This window comes from Furipterus horrens, unplaced genomic scaffold (assembly GCF_987537825.1).
Source record: "Furipterus horrens unplaced genomic scaffold, mFurHor1.1.pri manual_scaffold_3, whole genome shotgun sequence".
Taxonomy (NCBI): domain Eukaryota; kingdom Metazoa; phylum Chordata; class Mammalia; order Chiroptera; family Furipteridae; genus Furipterus; species Furipterus horrens.
Genome location: NW_028327173.1, coordinates 12663904 through 12685412, shown reverse-complemented (window position 1 = coordinate 12685412; position 21509 = coordinate 12663904). Strand labels below are relative to the sequence as shown.

Sequence of the window (21509 nt, the reverse complement as noted above, 5' to 3'; positions counted from 1 at the left end):
TTCATGAAAAAGAAGGAGACTTAAAGTTCATGGAGAACTTGGCCTCAGGAGTTTTGGTAGTTCATACAACCCTTAAATCCATTTTTTTTTTTTTGACTTGGTCAAAAAAATGGTCAAAAATATTCTGGTGAATAATGCAATTCCATTTTGCTTTTCAAAAATAGGATGCACCAGAACCCAGACTTCTCCCTAGGGGAATATATCAGAAGCATTTTTCCATATATGATTTGAATAAGGTCACAGCCTCAGAGAATTCAAAGAACCAATAAACAAAATAGATTTTACCTAACAAGTGGCATCCTTGTAAAATGAGAGAGGATCAGCTTTATGGACCTTACATACTTTAAGCCATTCACTGAATTCTCCATTTTGCATCCAGAGGACAGAAAAATAAAAATAAAAACACCCTCTAGTGTTTCTTTTTATATTTGCTGAGCTGTAGTGGTAAGGGTAGGCATGCTTGATTTAGACTTCTGACTAGAACTGTTTCATGTCCATCAAGTTCCAGGGATTAACAGTTCTTTTCATTCTAACCTTTGGTACATTTAGATTTCATTAGTCATGTTAAAGCATTTCAGTAGCCATTTGAATTGTCTGCATTATCCCAGGACATGAAATGAGAAAAGCGTTTTAAGTAAACTTACCTTTCTAGTACTATATATGCTGAACACAGACATTCTTATCTTGAGTGACATGTTTCCCTATGCTTTTGAAGGGGACAGGTGTAAGTCTTCATGTGTATTTACACACAGTGAAAAAGTATATATAACCTCTGTCTTCCCTTATGCTTTAGCCTACAGCCGAAGACGAGCTTTCAGGTGACAAAGTACTTGAATCTGAGCAGGATAAAATGAGCCAAGGGTTTCATCCTGAGAGAGACTCCTCAGACCTAAAAAAAGTGAAAACTGTGGAAGAAAATGGAGAAGAGACTGAGGCAGTACGTAATGGTGCTGAGAGTGTTTCTGAGGGTGAAGGAATAGATGCTAATTCAGGCTCCACTGATAGTTCTGGCGAGGGGGTCACATCCCCATTTAAACCAGGTAAGTTTTATCCCTGCCTTCCCATGTGCATCTTTCCTTCTTTCCTTCACTGCACCCTTAGGGGAATGTTGCCTCCTTGTCATGAAGTAGAGGACCGAAGGAAGAGGCTTGTCGTAGTGTAATATTTACAGAAGTGATCAACAGGCATAAGTTAGAGATCAGCACATCCTGAGCGTTCTGTGTTGGTGGGAGCACTAGCTGGTGCTGGTGTTCTGCTTTTGCTGCCATTGGAAGTGCAGCTGGAAAATGCACTCAGTTGGTGCTAGGCTGATTGACTTCAACAGAGGAAATTTATATTTCAGATATGATTATGTCACTTGAGACAGTGTACTCATTTCCCAAGGCTTGAACTCAATTTGTTGACAGAAATTGTTTTATAGAACTGAACTCCATTGTGTCAGGATGGGAAGTTCCCTGTGAAATATATATTAAATCCTAGAGGATCTTCCATCTTTAGACACCATCAAATACATTCACCTTCTGTCCCCATGCTGTGTAAACCATGGTTGACTTTGAGGTTGTGGAACTATTAGATGTGGTAGGGAAAGGTGATTCTTTTGATTGAAAATTTGGGATAGATGAAAAGTTTTTCTTCGTCTCCCAAATCTGGAGTGACTTCTTCATTGAGGTAGGGTTTGAATATAAAATATCAGACCTCAAAAGCAATCTAGACCAGGGTTTTTCAAGCTGCTAGTTTTAACCCATTTAATACGTTGTGAAATTAATTTAGTGAGTTACAACCAGCAATTTTTAAAAGGAAAATATAGTAAAAAATGCCGTGCGTTACATGTAGTAAGGGTAATATCATTTTAAGAAATTTATTTCATTTATAGTTGTTTATGTTTATTCTGAGTCATGAAGTCATTATATTTCTTGCTGTGAGTTGTAGTCAAAAATGTTTGAAAGCCACCGATTGATACTACCTTAATATAGACTCCGTTACCAGTAAACTGCTGCTAATGTGCTCTATGAAATTGTAAGATTATGCAATTGTAAAAGTTTTTTTTAACCTTAGAACTCTGAAATTACTTACAATGATCTAGCCTTGGATCATATCACCATGCACTTATGGCCACCACCAATCCTTCTTCAGGAAATTGAGACACTATTATCATTTTTAGGATTGTGTGAGTTATATTTTTATCTTCAATTTGGCAAGGAACAAGTGCACAGCTGTAGGTCGCAGCTATATTGACCAGCTGACTGCCTTTTATCCCTGTAATACACTAGCAGTAATCGGGGGGGAAGTCAATTTAAAATTTAGATTCCAATAAACTAACTTTTAATGAATATAATATGGTAATAAAGATCTGGTTGAAAACTGCGAAATTCTCACATACCATCAGTGAATCTATGACCTATACATTATGAACCACTAATAAAAGAAGGATCTGATGTGCTCTCATGAAATGAGGTGGGACCTGATTTTGATGACAGTTTTGTTAGTTAAAAGAAAAAAATTGTGACTTGCTTTTATTTAATAAAAAATTTAAGAAATTTTCTAACTTCTTACAGTGAGTAAGATTGTGAGTAATGATCACTTTAACGGTAGTAATGGTAGCAAAGCAAGTTTTATAGCAAAATAATTTTAAAATCTATTTAAAATATTATCTAAGTAGTGTTTAGTGTCATGATCTTCAGAGAAAGATATGTGCATTCCCAGTTTAGTTGGGTCAGCAAGCAAGTACATTATTTTATTTTCTTAAGATTAAACTGTAGTCAGGGGGAAAATCCTATAACAGCTTAAACTTTTAAGAATCTTAAATTTAAGTTACTTGTTTTTGTCTTTTAAGTCATTTTTACCTCTTTCTCTACAAAATAACATTTCCAAGTGAACAACTAAAGTATCCTTTTCCCTGAAACCAAGAATATTATTAAATTCCTTATTTCTGAGGTACTTGCAGGTGTGGTAGTTTATTTACTGAGGATGATTACATACCCTAGCCAAGGCTGCTGAATGTGTATATGAAGGGGTTCGTATAACAACTTACTTCAGATTGCTCTGCAATCCAGAGGCATCCAGAAGGAATAAAGGAATAAATGACAGTTTAAAATCTGTATGTGGCACTTCCAGACTGTAGTTCAGTGTTGTGTTTGTGTGTTTGTTTATAATGAGATAATGTAAGTACTAGATTGGGTTTGCATTTTTCCTGGATACACACAGAATGACCTTATAGACAGTTAGTTCTGCCTACATTTCTTTTTCTAGAATCCTGGAAGCCTGCTGATACTGAAGGCAAGAAGCAGTATGACAGGGAGTTTTTGTTGGACTTCCAGTTCATGCCAGCCTGTATACAGAAACCAGAGGGCCTGCCTCCCATCAGTGATGTAGTTCTTGACAAGGTAAGCTGAGTACTCAGAGAACGATAATCTCTTTTGGGTGGAAAATGGCTTTATTGTCAGTGCAAATATATGAAGTATGGGCAATTTTTAGGAATTGTAAGACTAAATGGTATTTGAATTAAAAATATATAATGTTTAAGAATTAGTTTTCCTAAACACTGTTAGAGTTTGGATTTCTTATACTAGAATGATATTGGGATTTGAGTGGTGAAATTTTAAAACTGATGAGTTGTCTCCTTAGTATGGCTATTTCCTAGTCAGGTGGTGAAAATTTTTCATTGGGCTAATACAGCTAAAGTAATACAGACCTCTTTCCCCACTGTTCTAAAATTTCAATGTGGAATTAGAATGGCATTAAGGTTAAGTCAGAAACCTAGGATAGTATGGCTATTTCCTAGTCAGGTGGTGAAAATTTTTCATTGGGCTAATACAGCTAAAGTAATACAGACCTCTTTCCCCACTGTTCTAAAATTTCAATGTGGAATTAGAATGGCATTAAGGTTAAGTCAGAAACCTAGGAGGGTGTTTGGCAGATCAAACTTAAATAGGAATCAACACAATTCAAATAGTGTATATCTCAGAAATCCTCCAGTAGATTCTCCTAGTGATTAGTCTTTAATCCTATGCAAATAATTAGGCATCCTTTATCTTCACATCTGACCTTAATGTGCATACAAAAGATTAGTAGTCATTGTTTATTCTTAACTGTTTATTAAATTAAAAGGAGTAAAGTCAGATGTTTATCTGCCCAAGTATTCATGTAAATCAGTTGACAAACCAGTGCTGGTGATGGAGCATATTGTTTTGAAGAGGAACCATTAATCCCTAATCAAAGTAGAGGGTAAATATCTTTTAGAATAAGATCCAGCTCTTAGTAAGAGTTCCAAACTTTATTCATATTATATTTTACTTCGTTATAGCAACAGGTCTTATTATTGCTGTCTGAGTCTTTTCTCTGACATACTTATATGAGACAGTTGAATGATTGGTGGTGCCGATTTAGGTCTACTTCAGTGCTTTATTCACTGAATTAGATTATCCTTTTAGAAAATATTCTGTCCTGTCTTCCTACCTTATCTGTTTCTATGGCCAATAATTAGTTGATTTCTCACTGAGCTACTTAGCTTTGCTGAGTCTACAGTCATATTCTATGCCTATACAAAACCAGATAACTTCTGTTAACAAGACAAAGTGAGATTTTAAGTGAATTATCACCCATGAAACATAATCTCCTTTTGAGACTTACTGTCTACTCAGAATACATGCATTTCTAATTACAAATCAACAGCATGAAAGCCAAAATGAGACAGTAGCCAGATTCTCATAGGCAGCTGCTCTGATGTCCTGATGAATATACTAGAAAAAAATTAAATCCTAAAGTTTGACCCTGGTTCTGACTAGTGAGCCAGTTCATGGATTATGTCCAGCTTCTCCTTGGGAATTTTAGGCCTAATCAGTCCCAGGGCATCAGAAAACCACTGCTGACCTAAGGGCTGTAATGCTTGCCCAGAAGAAGCTACCAGGTTCAAACTGGACTTTCACTGGTTCAGGAAGCCAGTGCTTACCATTTCAGGTGACATAACTTTTCAATCGAAGTTTTTATCTTTGTGGTACTGGATGCTCTGGAACTTGTGTTAAGCTTTCCTTTTCTTCTTTGTGCAGATCAACCAACCCAAATTGCCAATGCGAACTCTGGATCCTCGGATTTTGCCTCGGGGACCAGATTTTACTCCAGCCTTCGCCGATTTTGGAAGGCAGACCTCTGGTGGAAGAGGTGTACCTGTAAGTGCGAGTTCCCTACCACCCAATCAGAAAGTGGCATAGACTTCATGCCATCTTGTCTAATGGCGAGAGAGGAGCTTTTATTCATTGATTCCTTTAAACAGGAAGAAGAGTAGAAGAGGTGAAGACTGTCCTTTCCAAACTAATATTAAAGTAAATAAAGAATATACTTGAGTCGTTTTTACTTGAAGAAGCTGGTTTACATGAATTTGGCCTTAAAATGACTTGCAAATGGGTTAAAAAATAGAGACAACCTTGAGTACGATTCCTGTTTTGTTTCGAGGTTCCTGGTATCCTAGAGATCACTGATGACTTTCACCTAATGGTCATCTCTGTCTTTGTTTCTACAGATTTGCAAAGTGCAGAGCAGGCATGGAGTGCCAATTCTGGAACAGAGCAGAGCCCTATCTTGCACTCCACTGGCGATGCCGCACCCACTCCTGAAGAGCCTGCCTCGAGGGGTGCGCTGAATTCCTTTTTTTTTTTTTTTTCCTTTAAGACAATAGCCTATGGTGTAGAATATTTTATGTCTTGCTTTTATCGCTTACTATAGTTCGTGAAGTGAAAATATGAACAAATGACACGTACAAAGGAGTGCAGTGTTTGTAAACTGCAGATCGCCTTCACACCCCCAGGGGCAGGCTCTTCAGCGGTGGAAGTGGCATCACCAATGGAGTTATGCCGGGGCACGGTCCTGTGCAGGGTCTGGCAGAATCGGCCTACTCCGTGCTTTGTAGACTTGCAGAGAGCATGGGGAAAAGTTGCCCGTGATGGGAATGCATCTTTTTCCCAAGCTGGAATGGCTTGAGAGCACTGGAAGTTTTGGAGGAGCTTAGAGTTTCATATACATTTGCATATCACCCTATTAAGACTGTTTTATGATTGTAAAACACCTTCTTATTTCTGTAATGACAACTTTTGAAACCTACTTGGAAACAAAGACTACACTGTCTGAAAACAAATGTCACTTTGTAGGTATTTGAATTATTTGATTGTTTGCCTGCAGCCTGACTGAAAATATTTAAATGCATACAGTGTGTTGGAGGCTTTGTAAAACCTACAGAAAATCTTCTTAATTTAAAGCATATTATTTATTGAATAGCAGCACCATCGTAAAGACCGCTGTTTTCACAGAGGTTTGAAATTTAACCTTTATTTTCTCTAAATGCTAAGATTGTTAGATAATTGAATTTCCTCACCAGGAAGTCTAGCAGCTTTCTAGAAACCATTTTATACTTTACTTTTCAGTATTATTTCCCCTTCTGGTGTCTTAAATTTATATTTCTGTCAGTGTTTGTTTTAGTTTTAATTTTGATTTCTCTGTTTTGCCAAGCATTTGAACTAATTAATGTTGATGCCATTTTGATTAATTTCTGGTTAACAGCATCTGTGATGATCATATTGCTCAATTTTGTTCATATGTCACTAGCAAAAGGTATGAATTGCCACATCTCTTCTTCAGTGTGTACTGTCACTTTTCATTACCAGATTGCTATTGTCTGCTAATTAGGTATAGCAACAAGGAAATACCATGAATGAGAACAAACTATATCTCTTTTAAAATATTGAAATTAGAAAATGAATTTTAAAAGTAACTATCACAGTGTATGTTTGCCCAAAGTCTCTGTGCCCACATATATTATCAGATAAGTGAGTTATTTGGAGCATGCAAAGTAATATGACTGGAAATGAGCTATTATCAAGAATTTGTAGTATCTCCGTAAAGGTCAGCTTTAACTGTTTAATCCACTTTCTTTAGATACCTCTGTCATATGCCACAAGCTAAATTTAAAGTGAAATTGTGATCTATTGATTTAGTGCAAATAATTATTCTTCCACATTTCCATTAGCTAACAAATATTCTCCATTTAATGTGTCCAACTTACTTTGGTATGTTCGTATAGATACAGATGGGACTTCCATAGGCCATTATATCTAACATATAAAGGAATAATCAATAATGCTATTTGAAAAAGCAGCAGCTCTATTCTTCATAGTTTCTGGTTCTATACCTCTGGTCTTTTTACCACTTTCAAATTAGCTTATAAATATTTACACCCCAAAATCTTAATATCTGCTAGGTATGCCTCATAGTATGGCTTAAATACGCATAACTCCTAGTATAAACTTTCCTGCAACAGACTTATTACAAAATATTTCCATTGCATAGCAGTTGTTTTAATACGTCATCTGCAGTTACATACTGTTTTCAAATATAACGGTCTTTCGATGCACAGTAAAATGCGTGTCAGTTGAAAGCACCCAGGTAGTATCCTCACTGTAGTTCTTTAAAATTCATATTACCTGGCAGTTGTGGCATTTTAATAGTAATCTGTTGACAGACATCACAGAGAACATTCCAAAAGAAATGTATTGAGCAAGGGTTTATAGACCTAGACTAGTAACTTGCCATTTATATTCATTTCAACTAACTTTGAGATTAGCTGAACTGTAATATTGTAAAACTCCTAGTGGCAAAGTTTTCCTGAGCTCATATCTTGCTTCCCTCTCTTCTTAAAGGAACAATTAGTTGTCTCTCTTTAAAAATTGCTAGGAGAAAGAGTGGTCCTATTTCCTTCGGTTATCCAGGTAGGCAGAGGTGTTTGAGGTTACAGTCTCTGAATGAGATCAGAGCAATCAATAGATAGTAAACTCTAAAATAGAGATGAGTACAATTTCTTATTTAATATATTTAAGAAAAATATATGAAGTGGGTAAAAAATTTAAACTCCCAGTTCACCTGAAAAAAATGTTGACTCACTAGTTAATCCCAAATTTTGGCTCTTCATTTTGGTTCTGACATTTGTGTGCCCTGAGCATATGATACTTCAAAGTTTCTTTTCTAGCCATCAGTCAGGATTATCCATCCTTCAGTCAAGGAGGCCAGGCTTTATTTCTTTTTGTACACTTCATAACTCTTAGTACTGGATCCCAGATTTTGTTTGTGTTTCATAAATAAATCATTCATTATATATGCTGCAGCTTTCGAAGGATACTATAAATTTGACAATTTATGTTAAATTTTTCACAGACAAAAAAGGACACGAAATGTTTAAAGATAATTACAGCAATCTACATATCACTTTTTTAAAAGTTCTTTTTGTTCTTTGGTATCAATGATAATAACTTACGTAGTTTTTAAGATGTTTTCACGTGCCTTATATTTTATGTGCCATGATTCTCATAACTTTTGTAGGTAGGACACACAATTTAATATGTGAGAAAGCTTATGTTCAACAAAGTTAAGAGACTTACTCACAGTAACTTAACTCACAAGTAGCAGAGTTGGACTCAGAGTCCACAGTCCTTTTGTCTTGTATCTGCTGCTTTTTCTCCACTGCACCACAGTCCTTCCAGGCATTGATGTTCCAAACAGTGAATTCATTCCCAGAGTGGAAACTGGAGAACATTAGAGGTTAATTATTTAAGCATATTAAGCATTGATTAGTAAATCTTTTGAAGAACTCAGTATTCTTAGATAAGTATTTGTGAACAGTATCTTATCTTAATTATACCAGAGGTGCAAATATAATTTTAAAATTTTCTTGGGCACTTGCACATGGTTACAATTTCACCATTTTTATCCTGGACTAACAACTTATATTTATTGACATTGTTGTTATCTATTTATTAATATAGCTCATGTCTCTGTGCTGCTTCTTGGAAATTCACACATATATGTCTTGAGGCAGGTAAAGAGATATGGCATAGATTGGTTTCTAGATTCAAATTCCAAGGCATATTCGTTGATGTTTGCAGTATTTTTTAGAAATGGACATTTTCTAACTTTGTCTAAATATGATTTAAAATTATGTCTCCAATAATGCATTCTATCAGTCTTATGTGATTTTGGACATAGTAATCTTTCATTACAACCACCAACCATTGTCCTCGACAAATTTTTATATGTAAACACATGGATTAGGTTAAATGTCTTGTGCTGCAGTGGTGTATTTGGACTTTATCCAAGCATTGAAGAAGAGATTGACCTTCGTGAATCAACACTAGATTATAACCTGAAATATAAAAACTATACAGTACTTGGTTTACTACATTTTCTTAACAGAATTGTTTTGTCTGGGCTATCATATCCAACTTTGCATTATAAATAATTGTTCTTATTGTAGTACTGCCTGGTTTAGCAACTGTTTCCTGTTCATACTTTTTCAGCCTGATGATCCTGTTTAGTTCTCTTTTAGTTCCACCACACCTGTTGCCTCAGGATTTACCTGACCTTACCTTTTTTTTTTAGTGTTTACCAATAGCATGAGGTCGTATCATCAGTACTGGGCTCCTGGCTGGATTTATTTGATAAATTAGTGTGTATTGCCTAGAAATTCTAACTCTTGTTCACGATATGTTCTTGATACTGCCATTTCTGATTAGGGCAGGTGGTAAAGTGTAAGAGAGTAATTCTGAGAGTGAGTGAAGTGGAAAGGCTTTTCAGCTTCTCAGCTTAGGTGTAGCCCATGCCTCTCTGACAACCTGTCTTTTACATAAAATATGACATTTAAGTTTCTGCTTCCTTTCCTGAAGCTTTCAGAAGGGCAGTATTGGGGCATTAAGTGAGATGTGATTCTGGTCTGTATGTACTGTGTGAACCTGTTTTTTCTTCCTTCTTGAAATCTAATGGCAATATTTGCTCAGCATTTAGAGAATGCTATCTATGTCAGAAAACATAAAGGCTCTCATTACGCAACAGACCTGGGAGGAGCAGAATTTACTGTCAACCCAAATATTTAATCTTGCAAAATTATTTCCAAGCATTTAATGTAGCAACTGTCTTGACAATTTTAATTCAGAGAATGCAACTTTTAACTTACCTCATTATCTCACAGTAACAGTTCTTAATTTGATGACCAGTGTGACACGCCAGCATATATTATTGGTTTCAACAGGATGGGTATCGTGGGAGTCCAGCAGGAACAAAGAACTCACAAAGAGGAAAAAAATTTTTTCAGGGAGCAATTTAGTTAGATCTCATTAATGATATAAAGAAGACTTATTTTAGTACTTCTGGCCCAGCAAGTTTAGAGGAATCCATTAAGATCTGCAGTGAAGTTAGGTGTCTGTGCTATAGAGAATTTTCATGATAAAGTTGTATTTGTATTTCACTCAGTTTAGAAACCCAGTTTTTGAAGCAGATTTATAACTGATTATTACTGCATATGGATTTTTGTAGTTATTCAAAGTGACCAGTTCAAAGTTACAACTAATTAAAGCTAGAGCTTTAGTTAAGGGTAGTATCTTTGTATGTGTGAAGAACAACAGCTTTATCGAATATCCTTTTCCATCACTTTGTTTCATTTAGGACTTCAGGATTAAAATTATAGTGGTGGAGAACATTACATTGGTGGTGTTCTAAGGTCCCCCTCAACCTCCCCAAAAGAGATCAAATCTAAATTGAGTGCCTGACGTTCATCTTTGCACCTAGACGTGTTTGGTGTGATCATCAGGCTTGACTTGAGCAGCGTGGCAGAGACAGTAAATTGTAAGTACTCTGTGTAGGTATAATAAAGAATGTTCTTGTCCTAGTTGTTGAATGTTGGACCACGGAGATCTCAGCCTGGCCAGAGAAGAGAACCCAGGAAGATCATCACAGTCTCTGTGAAAGAAGATGTGCACCTGAAAAAGGCGGAGAATGCCTGGAAGCCCAGTCAGAAACGAGACAGCCAAGCAGAGGATCCTGAGAACATAAAAACCCAGGTGAGAACACAAGCACATTCTACCACTGTTTTTGGAATTACAGTGATATTGTTTTAGCTTGTCATATTGCCCTATTAATATATTTAGAGATCTTAGCTTAAGGGTTTTCTTGTAATTTTTCTCCTGTTGTAAGGTAAGCAGTATTATTCTAAAAGCCAGCTTGGATACCAGGCAGCCTATTTAATCTTGAAATTGCTTTGAATGTGCTTTTCAGGACAGACGCTGCGTCTCAGGTTCATAAATCATAGATTCTATCGTTCAGGGTTAGATCTATATTTACTTTTATTAAAAATGTATTTTTAGATTCTCGATGTGTTCTGTGTAATAGTCTAGTTAATATATTGCTTTATGTCTCCTTGTCAAACCTTGATTTCTAATAAGTTAAAATTAAGAAACCCATCTTGTTTTAGAGTCTTTTAGAATAAAATTGAATCATTTGTATTTTTCTATGCATATCTTGTCCTCAAAACTCCTTGAGGTAAATAGCAGAGTTCCTTTAATCCACACAGACGTTTTTGTGTGTCAAATAATGTAAAGCCTGATTCATCTTTTGATGGATGCACAGTGCCAATCCTTATTCCTGGGTTACCTCTACTGTCTCCTTTGGATGTAGTTTACTTCTAGGCACAAAACTATAGAGTCTCTTCCTGAACCTCACACCTGTACCAGAACCAAGCATCACATAGCAACTTCAGTGTCTGACTGTTTGTATATCTTTGCTCTCATCACCAGCAGTTTAGCATGTCAGTTGAAAGCACCAGCTCTGGAGACAGAGGCAAGTTCTGTTAGGCAAGTCTTAATCTCAATTGTAAAATGATGATAGTGATATTACCTACCTCATAGGGCCACTGTGAAGATTAAATAAAGTAATATAAAGCACTTGGCCCAGTTCCAGGATCCCAGCCAGGTTCTCAGTGTGATGATGTTCCTGGGATCAGAGATGTGCCTTATAAATCTTGATTTTGATTCAGCACCAGCAGAGAACCTCATACATAGGAGATACTCATTCAATACTTATTAAATAAATAAACTAATCAATAAAGTTTTTCAAAGGAAGTCAGGACCAAGATGAACTGTTCAAACATGTCAAACCTGTTTGGCTACTTGCCTTTGTTCATCTTTCCAGTGATTGCACAGACGTTTATCCTTAGGTACATCCTTTTCCAGATTCACTAACATCCAGCATCTGATCTCCCCTCCACTTATTCTCAATATAGTTCATTGTTTTTAAAAACACCTTCTACATCCCTCCCTCCAATCCTTCCTACAAAATGCTTAATCCTGCTGAATCTTTATTATGGAAGCTGTCTTGTTTTGGATTTAATGCACCTGTGTTAGTGCCTTACTTCATTAGATTATTCAAACCCATGAAGAAGGGAATAGATATTCTCTATTTCTTAAGTGATGAAAAATGACGCTTCCAGAGACCTGAGTTATCCACCATGTTGTGATTATTGAGTAGTCCATTTGTTGTGACTTGTAATCTGCCCCCCTTTACTCTGTTAACGGAGTTCTACCCATTATTGTTTTTATTTCAGAAACACGAGAATAGACTTTTAGGGTATTATTAATTCTTTTTCTTTAGTGACTAGATAAAGCAAATTTAATGGAGAATAAATAGACTTCTTTTCTAGGGCCCCTACAACCTTATTTTTCTTGACATATTTTCTTCTAAATAAGGAACATCTTTGCTTCATTCCCTCTTATTTTTGTGGAGGTTTATTCTTCTCTGCATAGGTATACCCCATGTTGAACTGATGCTCCTGCTAATTGTTATTTTATGTCTTTCCTTTTTTGTCAAAACAGGGGTTTTAATATTGCCTCCCCTTCCAGAAAACTCTTTCTGTCTTTCATTCTTACCACTATGTTGTAACAACTTTATAAACGACCGCCAGCGGCCTTATTCTTCCCTTGGCGTAAGATTTCATCTCCCCGAAGCAGTTCTAGGGAGTCATCGCCTCACGGCGTGACCAGACGTCCACCACACACACTACTGTGGTGCTCGCGGTACTGGGGTGGCCTGCTTCATGTCTGTCTGCTCCGTCCTCTTCTGGAGGACTGAATTCCTCTCTCTACCCTAGCTTTTCACCTGTCCTTTAAAACGTTCTTTTTATCTCAAACTAGTGCACACTCGTCCTGTGATCTTTCCTTGTTCTCTATTACTAAAGTAGAAAATTCTCAGTAAAAATTCCTTCCTAAAATGTCTCCCTCCCCCCTTTTCTTTGTCCATAGTCTGGCCCAATTTGCATTTTTTTCTAAAGGCATTCCCTGGCTAACTCACTGCCTCTCACCTGCCTTGTACCCAGACTACCCCCTGCTCTGGCTCCTGCTCTCCCTCGTGCTTGCTCTGGCACCTCACTTGGAACTACCTTGTCTGTGCAGCTAGTGTCAGCAGTCCGGAAGGCCATAAAAGGGCCTTAGGCTTTATTTGTAGAATTGGTTGTAGATATTCAGTCATAGTGAATAAATGATTTTCAATAAGTTTGTTGTTGCTAGATGCCGGATTTTTTTTTTTTTAATTTTACCCCATCTTTATTGAAGTACGGTTGACAAATAAAAATTGTATATATTTAAGATGTACAATGCTATCTTTTAGTATATTTTATTAATTATGTTATTACAGTTGTCCCACTTTTTCCCCCTTTGCCCTCCTCTGCCTGGTTACCCTCATCTCGCCAGCAACCCTCTCCCCCTGTAGTTCATGTCCATGGGTCTTGCATATAAGGTCTTTGGTCTCTCCGTCCTATACAGTTCTTGACATATACCCCTGTCTGTTTTGTACCTACCAGTTATGTTTTTCAATCCCTGCACCTTTTTCCGCATTCTCCCTTTTCCCCTCCCCACTGATAACCCTCCACGTGACCTGCATATCTGTGATTCTGTTCCTTTTCTGGTTTTTTGCTTAGTTTCTCTGTTTTTTAAAATTCAGTTGTCGATAGTTTTGAATTTGTTGCTTTTAATATTTATAGTTTTGATCTTTTTTTTTCTTAAATATGTCCCTTTAACATTTCATGTAATAATGGCTTAGTTGTGATGAATTCCTTTAGCTTCACCTTGTCTGGGAAGCACTTTTTCTGCTCTTCCATTCTAAATGATAGCTTTGCTGGATAGAGTAGTCTTGGTTGTAGGTTCTTGCTTTCCATTACTTTGAATACTCCTTGCCAGTCCCTTCTTGCCTGCAAAGTTTCTTTTGAGAAATCAGCAATAGTCCTATGGGTATTCATTCCTTTGTAGGTAACTCTCTGCTTTTCTCTTGCTTCTTTTGAGATTTCTTTTTTACCTTTGGCATTTTAATTATGATGTGTCTTGGTGTGGTCCACTTTTGATCCAACTTGTTTGGGACTCTCTGTGCTTCCTGGACTTGTATGTCTATTTCCTTCACCAAATTAGAGAAGTTTTCTTTCATTATTTTTTCAAATAAGTTTTCAATTTTTTGCTCTTCCTCTTCTCCTTCTGACACCCCTATGATTTGGGTGTTGGCACATTTGGAGATGTCCCAGAGTCTTCTTAGCCTCTCCTTGTTTTTTTTGAATTCTGGTTTCTTCTTTCTGTTCTGGTTCAATGTTTATTTCTTCCTTATGTTCCAATTCATCAATTTGAATCCCAGCTTCCTTTCCTCAGCTGTTGGTTCCCTGTAGATTATTCTTTATTTCACTTAGTGTAACCTTCATTCTTCCTTTATGTTGTTACCGTACTCATTGAGTTCTCTGAGCATCCTGATCACCAGTGTTTTGAACTCTGCATCTGATAGGTTGGCTATCTCCATTTCGTTTAGTTCTTTTTGGGGGGTTTTGTTCTGTTCTTTCATTTGGGCCATATTTCTTTGTCTCCTCAATTTGGCAGCCTCCCTGTGTTTGTTTCTCTGTTTTAAGTAGAGCTGCTTTGACTCCTTCTAGAAGGCATCTGTTTGGAAGAATGTGGCTTCTTTAAATCACTGGTTGTCATACTTCCCTACAGTTTGATTTTCTACAGTTCTTGGTATTGTTTTGAGATTTAGTTGTAATTCCTTTTTGTGGTTGTGTGACGAGGCAAAGTGTTATCTACCTACGCGTCTATCTTGACTTAATGATTCTGGAGATTTTTTTAATGAGGTATAATTGACGTATAACATTAGTTTCAGGTGTACAGTGTCATGATTCAACATTTGTATATATTACAAAATGATCACTACTGTTATTCTAGTTAACATTTGTCATCATACATGATTATAATTTTTTCCTTGTGATGAGAATTTTTCAGATATACTCTTTTAGCAAATTTAAAATATACTCTGCATTACTCTAATAAGTTGTCTTTTTATTATCCTGTTCTTCTAAGCTTAAGTTATCTGCTGAAATATTTGAAGGTATTTGAAGGTATTCATTCTTCATGTAAAACAGGTTAAAGTTTTAGACCTAACAATACTATCTCAGTTGATACAGGCAAAATTAGAGAGGTGCAGTGATCCCACATTCCTACTAAACTTAAAAACTTTTTTGCTTTATAAAAGTAATACTGACTCATTGCTGAAAATTTGGCAATATAATGTTTTAAATTTTAAATTGATTTATTTACTGTCTGCTGCCTAAAGAAAGTGTTAACATACTGGCACTTAACTCAAAATCCTTGTATACAAATACTCATTTTTAAAGGGATCAAACAAAACATTTTTATAGGCCTTTTCAGTTATTATATCATGATTTCATGACTTTTACTAGGCAGTAACTCACATTTAGTAAAATTTACTTTTGGTCTATAGTTCTGTAATTGTTGACAGACACCCACAGTCATGTAACTGCCAACACAATCAAGGTATAGAACGTGTCCATCAGCTGCCTGAAATGTCCTTGTACTACTTTGTATTAATCCTCTTCCCCCTTGTGCACCTCTGTTCATCACTGACCTCATTGTCCTTAAAATGTTGCTTTTTCCAGAATATCATGTAAACAGAGTCATTTTGAATAAATATAACTCCTTTTACTTAGCATATACATTTGAAATTTATTTATAATAAATCATTACAATCATTACAATGATTGGTTCATTCTTTATTACCAACTGGTATTCCATTATCTACTTACAGGATAAAGAGTTTCTAGGTTTTGGCACTTACAAATAAAATTGCTGTAAACATTCACATAGGTCATAGAGGATTTTTGTGAACATAAGTTTTTGTTACTTTTTGGGTGAATTCTATCTGTGGGATTGGTGGGTTCTATGGTAAATATAAGTTTGACTTTATTAGAAAATGCCAGACTGTTTTCCAGGATGGTTATTGTACCATTTTACATCTTCGTGGGCAAGGCATAAGAATTTCAGTTATTCAGTATCTTCACCAGCATTTGTTATTTTCTGCTTTATACATTTTAGCCATTCTAAAGGATGTGTTATAGTATCTCATTGTAGTTTTAATTTGAATTTCTCAAATAACTAGTATGTTGAGGAAGCACGTCTTTATGTGCTTTTTAAAATATTTTTTTAATTGTTGATACTGTTAGAGATGTCTCCAATTTCTCCCCCTGTACCACTCTCCACCCATCCCCTCCCCACTCCCCCCAGCAGCCCAGCAGCCTTTACCACCTTGTTGTCTATGTTCCTGGGCTATGTTCTCCCCTCCCCCTCTCCTCTCTGAGATCTGTCAGTCTGTTTCATGCACCGATGCCTCTAGTTTTATTTTTTTCATCAGTTTATTTTTTATGTGCTTATTTGCCATTTGTGTATCTTCTTTGGTAAATTTCTGTTTATAGCTTTTGCCCTGTTTTATTGGGTGGAGGTTTTCTTTTATTGGTGAATATTGAGTTCTTTCTATATTCTGAATAAAAATCCTGTTTATCAACTATGTTTTGCAAAGATTTTTCTACCAGTTCATGGTTTGTCTTTTCATTCTGTTAATATAGTGTCTTTTGTAGAGCAGAAGTTTTTGACTTTGATGATGATCAAATTATCAATTTTTCATTCATAGATTGTGCTTTATTTTATTTATTTTTAAAATTTTTTATTGTTGACGCTATTACAGATGTCTTCCATTCCCCGCCTTTGTCTACCTCTGCTGAGCCCCTGTGTCCCCTTCCCCTGGTTTCACCACGTAGTTTGTGCTCTTGTAGTCATATTTTTAAGCTTATTTATTTTTAGGGAAAAGGGAAGGGAGGGAGAAAGAGAAGGAGAGAGACATCATTGTGTGGTTACCTCTTACACACCCTCAACTGGGGACCTGTCCCATAATCCAGGCATGTGCCCTGACTGGGAATTGAACCAGGGACCCTTTGGTCCTCAGGCTAGTGCTCAGTCCACTGAGCCACACCAGCCAGGGCGTTATAGCTTTAAAAATCTTTGCATAACCTAAAAATACAAAGCTTTTCTTCTCTGGTGTCTTCTAGGAGCTTATAGGTTTAGATTTTATATTTTGGTCCACAATATAGTTTTAGTTAATTTTCGTATTATGTGCAAGGTAAAGATCAAGGTCATTTTTTTTTCCTTATGAATATCCAGTTGTTTCAGCACCATGTGTGGAAAAGACTATTCATTCTCCATTGAATTTTTTTGCACCTTTATTGACAATCAGTTCATTATATATGTATGTATCTATTTCTAGGCTTTTCATTCTGTTCCAGTGATTTTTGTGTCTGTCCTCTGGCCCATACCACACTGTCTTTGTATAGTAACTTTAGATACTAAGTGGAGAAATCAGGTTATAGAGTCTTCCAATTTGTATTTTTCAAAATAAAAATTGTTTAGGCTCTTCTAGTTATTTTAACTTTCTATAATAATTATGGAATCAACATCTTGATTTCTTAAAAAAGCAAAGAACTCTTCTAGAATTTTTATTTATATTGTGTTAAATCTGTAGGTCACTTTGAAGAAAACTGACAATAATGAATCTTCTAGTAAATGACCATGATAAAGATCTCCAGTTAATAGGTCCTCCTTGGTTTCTTTCATCAGTGATTTCTAATTTTTATCATATGCATATTTTGTTAGATTGTAAGTGGTGCTTTTTAAAAATGTAATTTCTAGTTTGTTGCCAATATATGTAAATATAATTGATATTTGTATATCAACTTTTATTCTGTAACCTTCCTAGACTCATTAATTCTAGTATCTCTTTTTGTATGTTTCTTATGATTATCTATGTAAACAGTCATATCAGCTATAAAGAGTTTTACTTCTTACTTTAAAATCTGTATGGGTTGTAGTTCTTTATCTTTTCTTTATTGCACTGACTAGCACTTTCAGTATGGTTTCGAATAGAAATGATGAGAACTGACATTTTTGCCTTGTTCCCAGTTTTAGCAGGAAAGCATTCATTTTTTTTTCTTTTTCACCAAAAAGGGTATAGATGCTCTTTATTTAATTGAGGAAGTTCTCTTCTACTTCTGTTTTGATGAGAGTTTTATAACATTATTTTAAAAGACTTCAGCCTTGTATTATAATTCATATTATACCATAAATTAAACAGATCCCTATTTTAGGACATTTTTATTTGCTATAAAGGGTTATTATTGTGGCTAAAATCTTTTTTACCCGTCTTTAAGTATGAATAGATTTCTAAAAGTATAATTGCTCATTCAAAAGAGGATATCACAGTTTTAAAGCTTTCAGTATGCATTGCCAGATTGCCCTTAGAAATGTCCCAGAAGATACTTGTACCAGTAAAGTGTCCTAGAATTCTCATCAGTAGTGAAAATGATGAGCTACAGTGTTTTTACTATTTATTAAATAGATGGATTTAATTATTTCTATGAATAGTTCAGAATCCTTGTCAGCAATTTGGGAAATTGAATTTATACGTTATAAACAAAATATTAATTCTTACAGAAAGCATCATATTGTCACAGTTACTATAATGCTCTTTTTTGTGTGGCCCTTTTAGGAACTTTTTAGAAAAGTCCGAAGTATCTTAAATAAATTGACGCCACAGATGTTCAACCAGCTGATGAAGCAGGTGTCTGGACTTACTGTTGACACAGAGGAGCGGCTGAAAGGAGTCATTGACCTGGTCTTTGAGAAGGCTATTGATGAACCCAGTTTTTCTGTGGCTTACGCAAACATGTGTCGATGTCTAGTAACGGTAAGAAGAGAGGAAGGAGTAAAACCAGAAATCTTCAAGAGGTATATTCTCCCCTCACTACACATTCTTCCCAGAAGTGTTATTGGGGCAACGTAAAGGGGAGAATATATTTTTAGCATTTATTAATATAATATCCTTGTTGTATAAAAAGAAATCTTTTACAAAACGTATACTCACCTCCAGACGGGTTATGGAGATAGAGTGCAATAGGCACATATGATTTCATCCAATATGAGGCAGATTGAATATGGTTTAAATCAGTCATGTGAAATTCTTGTCCTGAGCAAGCATTTTTTCCTGGGGTGTCATCGTAATAGAAATAAATCTTTTCATTCACATTTAATTCAAAATTGAAAAACATGTTGGTTCTAATTCTAGCCTCAGTGAAAATGATAGGATAGTTGTGGTCATGAAGGGTTCGAAAATGGTAATTTCACCTCTTAGAAACTATTAGATTTCTTTCTCTTTACATTGTTTACAGCCATTTAATCTTCACAGCCTGTCAGATGTAGGGCGAGGCAGAATGGGAGACCAAAGAGCTTCTGATTAGTATTCATTGTCCTCAGTTCTACAGTCATAAAACTGCCATGCACGTCTGGGTTTTCTCTGTTACCAAGGTATTTGTGTCAAAACTGTCCTTTAACATTTGAGTTTTTTATACAATTCGTTGTGATCATGCATCTGTGAAAGTGCAAAATTTTATCATTCTATTAATATTTTTGAGTACCTGTGGTAAAGGTAGGTAAATCTGTTGGGACTTAGAAAAGTTACCTCTTCTGTTTTTAAGAAGCTCAGAATTTATATTGGAAAAAAAAACAGCATTAACAAGAAAAAAAAAACTTATTAAGGTATTCTGTGATATTGCAGTGTTCAAATGCCTAACTGTATGGTTTAGACTAGCAATTTTCAACATTTTTCATCTCATGGCACACATAAACTGCTGAAATTCTGTGGCACACCAAAAAATACATTTTTTGCCAATCTGACGAAAAAACAGATATAATTGTGAATCATTTATACCAGATGGCTATTGTTGTGTTGGCTGTTGGCTTTTTTTTTTTTTTTTTTTTAATTAACGATCTAAGGGAAAGGAGGTCAGTGCCCTGACTAAATAGTCAGGTAGTACATATTGTAAAAATTCCTGTGGGGCACTGGTTGAAAATCACTTGTTTAGACAGAAAAAAACAAATTGGAGGGGGAAAAAAATCACTATGTTGGTGGGAGAGTGACAAACTTTTAAGAAGCGGTTAGAGTTTGAGTTGGGCCTGGGAGGTTGGGGAGTTCGAATACAGGGAAAGAACAGTGTATCCCAGGCATACTCAGGCCTGAGGCAGCAAAGCATGATGCGGTGGTCACGGACGCTGGTTTTGGAGTCTTACAGTTCAAGGTTTAAAATTTTAACTTTAAACTTTAAATTTAAATGTCTACTCTGCCAATGCTAACTTTATAACCTTAGAATTGTTACATAACCTCTTCAAGCCTCATTTTTAATCCGTAAAATAAGGCTGGTTTGTATAACTTAAGGTTATTATAATGGAAAAACTAAAATAAATGAGATTGTGTATGTAAAGTTCCCACCGCAGTATTTGGCCTAAGTTAAGCCCTAAAACAGCGGTTTTCAACTGGTGTGCAGCAAGAATTGTAGTGATTAGTATGTGTGCCATGAGATGGAAAAGGTCGAAAATCACTGCCCTCAGTGATTCAAAAACGATATTGGTGTTGGAAAAAACTGCGAAGGTCTTGAAATGCTGGCTGTAGAATGAGGATGACTGTCATAACAGAAACTATGTATTCAGCATCTACTATAGATTGCAATATGGGTAAATGCTTTACATGTATGATTGATATTTTAATGAGTATTGTAACCTGAAAGGTCAGTGGTATTAGTCCCACTTTATTGAATCAGAAACTGAAACCTAAAAGGGATAAATAACTTTTTCAAGGTCACACAACTAGTAAGTGGCAATGCTGGAATCCAAATTACGATTATTTCACTCAATCTCTTGCCATATTGCCTTAAAACATACCATAGTTATCTGAAAGCAAACTGGTTCTCCATCTCCTGTCCCTCATTTTCACTGTGACAGCCATAACATCCTGTAGTTACTACATAGAACAAGGACTAGATTCCAGATATTCTGACTCATACTTTAGTTATCTTTACTAATTTTGGATTTAGTTCTATAGCAGTGAAAGATGATAATATTTTTTAATACCAGAAGAATATTCTTGATGAAAATGACCATTGAAAAGGCTTGGCAATCATACAAGTTTGATTGGAATTAGAAGAATTCATAGATAAGCCAACCAACCACTTCTGTGACTTTTGTTATGATCTATAATCTTTATAAATAAATAAGATTTTTAAACTTTATTGGATTATCTTAAGTTACAAAATAATCTGTTGGAATAAGTCAAACAATATAGAGGTATACACAGAAAAAGTTAACACTTTCACCTGGAGCCCCAGGCAGGTGAACCTCCCTCCCCTCCAAGGCAGTCAAGGTGATTTATCCTTCCACAGCTTTCTTTGTAAAATCTTATAAAAACACACACATATACATATGTATAAAGAGGATTAATTGGGGGGG

At 35.7% G+C, this 21509-nt stretch overlaps 1 protein-coding gene across 7 annotated transcripts in view; it reads left to right on the top strand.

Moving 5' to 3' along the window:
- The window catches only part of EIF4G3 (eukaryotic translation initiation factor 4 gamma 3), a 294628-nt gene that overhangs the window by 213494 nt on the left and 59625 nt on the right, over positions 1–21509 (top strand). For 6 of the 7 annotated variants that reach the window (XM_090268730.1, XM_090268729.1, XM_090268734.1 and 3 more), the window contains 6 exons: positions 794–1040; positions 3250–3383; positions 5046–5165; positions 5516–5626; positions 10701–10871; positions 18721–18918. In XM_090268730.1, coding sequence (XP_090124856.1) covers positions 794–1040; positions 3250–3383; positions 5046–5165; positions 5516–5626; positions 10701–10871; positions 18721–18918 — 981 coding nt within the window. The remainder of the gene's footprint in view (positions 1–793; positions 1041–3249; positions 3384–5045; positions 5166–5515; positions 5627–10700; positions 10872–18720; positions 18919–21509) is intronic. The other variant, XM_090268735.1, reaches the window with a different exon arrangement.